Source organism: Ovis aries, chromosome 1 (genome assembly GCF_016772045.2).
Source record: "Ovis aries strain OAR_USU_Benz2616 breed Rambouillet chromosome 1, ARS-UI_Ramb_v3.0, whole genome shotgun sequence".
Lineage (NCBI taxonomy): Eukaryota > Metazoa > Chordata > Mammalia > Artiodactyla > Bovidae > Ovis > Ovis aries.
The window spans coordinates 21946375-21953703 of NC_056054.1; the positions used below are offsets into that span (position 1 = coordinate 21946375).

The 7329-nt window shown below is 58.7% G+C and overlaps 1 protein-coding gene across 1 annotated transcript; it reads left to right on the forward strand.

Annotated features, from left to right (window-relative positions):
• The first annotated feature begins 2945 nt into the window (after nucleotides 1–2945).
• On the forward strand, nucleotides 2946–5554 carry FOXD2 (forkhead box D2). The gene has a single exon (XM_012106504.5). The coding sequence runs from the start codon at nucleotides 3035–3037 to the stop codon at nucleotides 4493–4495; it is 1461 nt and encodes a 486-aa protein (XP_011961894.3). The 5' UTR covers nucleotides 2946–3034; the 3' UTR covers nucleotides 4496–5554.
• The last annotated feature ends 1775 nt before the right edge of the window (nucleotides 5555–7329 follow it).

Consider the following 7329-nt stretch of genomic DNA (forward strand, 5'->3'; position numbering starts at 1 on the left):
TTTCAGCAGAATGGAGGGTGAAGCAGGGTCAGGCAGAGGTGTGGGCTGGTGGCTGCAGCTGCTCTGTAGAAGGTGGAGTCTTGACTGCAGCAAGAATCAGGATATTTGGGCAGCAAACGCCTCAGTTAGTTTTACCCTGAACTTGGGCAGGGGCCTGGAGTGAGGGGAACCAGGAGAGAGTGCTGGCAAAGAAAGAAGCTACTGGTTCATATTTGCCATTTTAGAATTAAAGGACATTTAGAAAGTGAGATGGAGAAGGATGATGCCAGTGTTGTTTTTCTCTCTCCATTTACTTAGACATTACCAGAGCTCAGCTTGGTTGGAGCTGCTGTGTATGTAGTGGATGGTATGGGGTGTCTGTGAGTGTCAGTGAGAGGTCCCTGTAGTCATGAGCAAGCTTGGAGATTGCATAGGTTTGCCAGATAAAATACATCTGGTAAATCTAGCAACCCTGGGTATGTGAGTTCATCTGGACTCATGCAAATACCTGTCCCCAAGGCCTTCATTTGCTTCCTGGGGGCCCCAACACCTATGAAATTCTGATTCCAGGGCCACTAGTCTCTGTCCAATTTCTTGATTATGGTTTGAGGACTGGAGCACTTCTCTTTTCCCAAGGACAGTCTTTGCTGCGGACCCAGCACACTAGGTGGATCCCCTTGGTCTGAAGCCCCAGATGGGGCTGCCCAGCAGACTTGCTCTCACAGGATATGAGCAGCCAGATCTGCCTTCCACTCTCTTCTGCTCTTAGCTGAATCACTGGGGAAGATGGAGAACTCTTATTATGAGGATTCCATGACAAGGGTTGCACCCAGCCGTGCTTTTTCATGTCTGGAGACTAGTCCCCCTGCCTCCTGGGCATCTGTTGTCCCACCTGTGGAATACACTAGAACGGAGACTGCTGTTGGGTGAAAGATTTCATCCACTCTCACATGACCCTGCTGAGATATAGCCTGCAGGGCGGATAAATCCCTTCTACTCTGCCCCCAGTACTATCTACAGAAAGCCTAGTTCAGCAGGGTGACTGGAGAGGACTATTAATAGACAGCAGCCATGTAACCCAGCCCAGGGCTAGAAGGGGGTATGAGATCCAGATGGGAGACTACACTGCTCTGAACCCCCGTCTCCCCAGGAGTCTGCAAAGTGCCTTCAATATCCTCCTTTGTTGTGGCTACTTTTACATATTAATCAGGGGGTGGATGTTTTTAATCTCATTTTTACAGAGGAAGAAACACAAAATACAAAGAGCAGGTAAGGACTGAAGCCAGCACTGGGATCCCAGCAGGCTGGCTCCAGGGTCTTTGCTCTTAACTACTGTTTAGAGCCGCAAACTGAGGCGGCGGGTAGGGGTGGAGAAGGACTAGCTGACAGCCCTACAGTCTGCGACAGCTGAGCGCAGCTGGGCTCGCGGCCCGCATGCCTGAGCTTTGACCACTATGGGGCGCTGTCGGGGCAGCAGCCGGTCCATCGGCTCTGTACTTGATTACGTCCAGTGCCCATCTCCCCTGTCATCCCCAGAGGTTGAGACGGCCCCAGTCTCAATTGGGAGTTACTGGTTGCTGGAGGGAGGCCAGGAGAGAAGTCCTAACGGTATGGCCAGGAACCCAGCTGATGAAAAAAAAGCACGGAACCAACATTGTGTGCACAGGATTGTGAAAGCTGAAGGCAACACTGGCTTGCGGTTGAGGTCAGGGTTCATTGACAGAGGTCTCGGCGCTGCCTGTTGGTAGAGCCTGCAAGTCCGGCGAGAGAAGGGGGAAGGGAGAAGGAACGTAGGTGGCTCTGTAGTGAGACTGGGGGTGGGAGAAACAGGGAAATTGAGAAAGAGATTCTCAGACGGACGAATAGAAATCCAGATAAATGCAGGGTTTCCACAGAAAACAGAGGCAGAGATTCACCGAGAGCTAGAGAAACACAGTCACAGAGCTTGAGTGCGACAAACGGGTACCAAGACAGAAAAAGATCGGATACAGGCAAACTCAGAGATGGGCCGGTCCGCGCTCTCGAAAGACGACCGAAGCGCCCCAGAAAAGCTTTCGGAAAGCGGGCAACGGGCACGCGACGCGCTCCCTGGGTCCGCGCGCACAGTCTCCCATCTGGAGTCCCGCGGTGTGGCAAGGGGATGGGGTCCCCTTGAGGCGGGGTCCAGGCCTTGGAGGGGAAGACAGGGGCGCAGCCAGAATCGCTCACCTCTCCGAGGCCCGAGGCTGAGAACGCCAACTTTGTTCCTTGCGATCACTTAAGCGCGTCTCGCCTTGGGCCGGAAGCCGCTCGGGTTCCTTCGGGCCCCGCTCTGGCGGCTTTGGTCCCGGCGTCTCAGGCTCCGCTGGTGCGGCTCCAACCGCGCTTCGGCCTCGGTGGCCCGGGCGCTGCCTTGGGGAGATGACGGGTGGGGGACTATCGCTGCTGCTCCCAGCTCCAGCTGGCACCCGCGTGAACCCTTACCATCCAGGGCTGAGCGCAGTGAAGGCAGCGGCTCCAGGGAGCGAGGGTTTGCGGGATGGGCTAGAGGAGGATCTGCCTCCGGCCACCCGAGCAGCGCTCCCGCGGCGGCGGCTGTTTGTTCCCGCCGGGCCCCTCCGCCGAGGCGCTCTGCCCGCCCCCGCCAGCCCCACCCCGCTCGGGGAGCTCCGCCCCGGACTCGCGCTCTTCCGCCTTAAGCTGCCGCCAAGCGGGAGGGACTAATCCCCAGACCTCTCCAGCCCGGGGCGGGGGAGGGGGGGCTAGGGGCCAAGAGCGGCAGAGTAAGGGGGGGCGCCTCAGCTTCTTCCGCCCGCGCCCTGGGCGCTGCCCCCGGCTCGGGCTCCCGGGGCAGCCGAGAGAGCCGTCGCCAGTAGGGTACTCACCGAGAGATGAGAGCGGCAGAGTGAACCACGAGGGGGCGCTGCAGAGCTGGGGGACACCCCTCCCCGCCAGTCCTCAGTCCCCCGCCCCCTCCCCGCCCGCGCGCAAAACACACTCGCCCCAGAGGCAGCGCGGCGGAGCCCGAGCCGCGGCCGGAGCGGAGCCGGAGAGCGGCGGTGGCGGCGGCGGCACCATGACCCTGGGCAGCTGCTGCTGCGAGATCATGTCCTCCGAGAGCTCCCCGGCCGCACTGTCCGAGGCCGACGCAGATATAGACGTGGTGGGCGGCGGCGGCGGCAGCAGCGGTGGGGGGGAGCTCCCTGCCCGCTCTGGGCCCCGCGCCCCCCGGGACGTGCTCCCCCACGGCCCCGAGCTTCCCCCGGAGGAAGCCGCGGGGGAAGCCGTGGAGGACGAGGAGGAGTCCGGTGGCTGCTCGGACGGCGAGCCCCGCGCTCTAGCGCCCCGAGGGGCGGCGGCCGCAGCGGGAAGCCCCGGGCCAGTCTCGGCGGCGGCCCGGGGCGCGGCGGGGCCCGGGCCAGGACCGCCGTCGGGGGGCGCGGCAACTCGGAGCCCCCTGGTGAAGCCGCCCTACTCGTACATCGCGCTCATCACCATGGCCATCCTGCAGAGCCCCAAGAAGCGCCTGACGCTGAGCGAGATCTGCGAGTTCATCAGCGGCCGCTTCCCCTACTACCGGGAGAAGTTCCCCGCCTGGCAGAACAGCATCCGCCACAACCTCTCGCTCAACGACTGCTTCGTCAAGATCCCCCGCGAGCCGGGCAACCCGGGCAAAGGCAACTACTGGACGCTCGACCCGGAGTCGGCCGACATGTTCGACAACGGCAGCTTCCTGCGGCGCCGCAAGCGCTTCAAGCGGCAGCCGCTGCCGCCGCCGCATCCACACACGCACCCGCACCCCGAGCTGCTGTTGCGCGGCGGGGCTGCAGCGGCGGGGGACCCCGGCGCCTTCCTGCCGGGCTTCGCGGCTTACGGAGCCTATGGCTACGGCTACGGGCTGGCGCTCCCGGCCTACGGCGCACCCCCGCCGGGCCCAGCCCCGCACCCGCATCCACACCCGCACGCCTTTGCTTTTGCCGCCGCCGCCGCCCCTTGCCAGCTGTCGGTACCCCCGGGCCGTGCCGCGGCGCCTCCACCCGGACCTCCGACGGCCTCGGTGTTCGCGAGCGCAGCCTCGGCTCCGGCCCCTGCGCCTGCTCCGAGCGCAGGGTCGGGCCCGGGCCCCTCGGGCCTGCCAGCCTTCCTGGGCGCGGAGCTTGGCTGCGCCAAAGCCTTCTACCCCGCGTCCCTGAGCCCTCCCGCAGCAGGCACCGCACTCCTGCGCCCAGGCCTCAAGACGGACGCGGGTGGAGGGGGCGCCGGGGCCGGGCAGAGGCCTTCCTTCTCTATAGACCACATTATGGGCCACGGTGGCGGCGGGGCAGCACCCCCGGGCGCCGGCGAGGGCTCCCCAGGGTCGCCGTTCTCGGCGGCGGCGGGTCCTGGGGGTCAGGCCCAGGTCTTGGCCATGCTGACTGCCCCGGCCCTGGCTCCAGTGGCCGGCCACGTTCGCCTCTCGCACCACGGGGACGCTCTCCTGTCCTCAGGGCCCCCGTTTGCCGGCAAAGTCGCAGGCCTCAGTGGCTGCCACTTCTGACCGTGTCGGGATCCGGGCCACTTTGAGCCCGCACTCCTCAGTCTCTCCAGGAGCTCCTGCGGTCCCAGCGGAACTCAGGGAGTCTATTTATGAAGAGTCTCCAGACCTTGGGCCGGCGCCCGTGGTTCCACGCTCGGAATCTCTCCGACAGTTGGGACGAAGCGGGCTTCATCGCTCAGGAAGAGGCCCGGGTCTACGCGACGAGGTCGCTAGCCGTGATCCCATTTCACTTGGAGCAGTAAAAGGGGGAGGGGATGTCTTCGCTTTTTCCCAGTCTCTGCGCCTCTTGGCAGCCCCGGAAGAATGTTTTCCCGGAGAGGTGCCTACCCAGGCCCGGGCAGATCCGGCCAGAAACACCAACTGCGCAGAGAGGTCTCCCCTTCTGCTTCTCCCTCACTCCTTCCCCAGCTTTGAGGCCCTGATTGTTCAATATTATAATTTAAAGACATCTATTATCTACTTTGTGCTTAAAAGGAAAATGCAACTTTTCTTTTCCCCTCTCGCTCTTCTCCAAAGCAGTTCATTCTTTCACGGAAGCCTACTGCAGTGTCTACACAGGCGGAGGTGAACGGAGAGGTGAAGCGAGGGTCTTCACAATGCCTGGGCAATCCCGAGATCCCACTCCATTGAGGAAAATCCTCCCTCTTTTGCGTCGGGGGCGCTTTGGAAGGAACTTTACCCCTTTCCCGTGGCCGGCTGGGTCCAGCCATCCAGGGCCAGCAGCCCTCTCCGCGGTCTGCTCTGTCCCAGGCCCTGGGATATTTATTGTAGCTAAAGGCAATGAGGTTGGGGTGGGAGAGGAGGGTCCGGGTCAGGGACCAGAGAGGTGGGGGTGGGGTGGGCCAGGGCACATCCTGTGGCAGGGGTCCTGTAACCATGTGTAAATATCTGTATCGCAGGCTGCTATCTGCGTTCTCTGTCCACTGGGTGTGCATTGATTTAGACTTCTGCAGTTGGGGAGACTCTGTGAAATCGTCTGATGGTCTGTGTGGAAGAAAAGAAAACCTGTCTCCCCCCACTCCCCATCAGTGTCAATTGAATAAATGTACGTGAACTCCAGCAGTCACCAGCTCTGTCTGCTTGCCTGCATTCCCCATTCCCGGTCCGGGGTCTCACAGACTCCTAGGCAGAGTAAGCAGGCCAGGCAGGCAGAGGAGGGCTTGGGTTTGTCAGATACAGGGGACACTGTGGCCTTGGCCTTCGGCTGTTAATAAGGCCAGGATTCTGGGATGCCTGTGACCCCTCCAGCACTTTCATTTTCGCTGTGGTCCTCAAATGTTTCTGCCTGGGGTGTCTGCAGAGAGGTTTTATTTCAAATGTACCTGGGGGATTCTCATCTCTTTCCAGTTCAGACTTAGCATGGCCTGGGCAGATCTGGGTGCCTCAGGCTCATGGACACTATACCCTTTAAGAACAATGTGAGTGAAAGCGTTTACTGATGCATATTCTGTAAGCCTTTCTGTGCTTCTGGACATGGGGGCTTTTATGGAGCTTGTGTTCCTGTTTGTCTGGGTGGACATATGGCCTTGTTTTTTGTCCTTTATTGGGGGGGGTGTCAGTTGTGTTTCAGGATATCTGTGTTTTTATTTCTGTGTGTACCTGTGACCATGTCTCTGTGTTTTTGATTCTCTGTCACCGTCTCTTTCTGTGTCCCTAAGAGGAGAGAGGTCTCTCTCTGGCCATTGTAGGGCATTCTTTGCATCCCCCCTAGACACCCCCCCCCCCCCGCCACACACACACAAACATGGAATGATTGGAGTGAAAGGCCTGAATTGAAAACTGTGAAACCCCTCTCTCCTCCAGCCAGAGAAACTTGGTGGTGAGGGCAGTATGAACTAAAGGAGAGGATCGGTGAGGCCTTGTTCTATTAAGGTAAACTTCCCGAATCCTTGAGCCTTGCTCAGAACCTACTGCCTGAGTGCAAAGCCATTGGGCTGGCTGGAGTCTTCCATAAGCCCTGAGTCTGGAACTCCCAGAGGCCAGACTTGCAAGTGTGTTGGGTGAGAGGTGATGCTTGGGGTGAAACAAAGATGGTTACTTAGCTCTTTTCTCTGAACATTCAACTAAGGTCATAGGAGAAAAAGAGAAATATGGAGGTGCAGTAAGAAGCAGTTCAGCCTTCAGAGAAAATAGACACATGCTGGGGTTGACAAGTCTGTTGGGAGACAAGTGACAGGAGGAAGAAGGAAAGGTCAGAGAATCAAATGTAGTGAGCTTGAGACAGGCAGACAAGGAGAAGCCTTACAGGCTGCTTTAGGCAAATCTCAGACGTTAGGAGCAGTAGGAAAGGAGGAAGAAGTAGAGGAGAGAGTACCCTGTATGAAGAGGGTCAGAATCAGGATCTGGGTGAGAACACACCAGGGTCCAGGAAGAGTGCTTGGGACTCCTAAGTCTCTTAACACCTTCCTCAGGTAAGGAGAGAAGAGGTTCCAGGCACAGATGTTAAATGCAACCCCTCTGCCAGAGGTGAGGCATCCTCTCCTCCATCTTGTTGAGGGTCTGCGGGAGTGGAGTGAGACTGAAGCACGGAGCTCCCTTCCAGTGATTTTATCAAATAGTCCAGGAGAAGGAAGGTTAGATTCAGTGGTAGATAGAGGGAAATGTCTGCTGATTCTGGGATAATGGTCTCTTGTTGGCTGCTTCGTTGACTGCTGTTACTGAATTTGATTTCATTTCTTTTCACTTGAGGAAGGTTGAGCGTTTGAACAAGATGGTGTGTTTGCTCTCAGTAAAACACTTTGTAGCTTAGATGATCTTATTTACCATGACTATGCCACCCCCAGATATTAGGTTGGAGCGTTAAGTAAAAGATACCAATTTGTTTCTCCTCTAGA

Bases quoted from the DNA above. Each gene is read 5' to 3' on its own strand.
- FOXD2 (XM_012106504.5), top strand. From the start codon at position 3,035: ATGACCCTGGGCAGCTGCTGCTGCGAGATCATGTCCTCCGAGAGCTCC.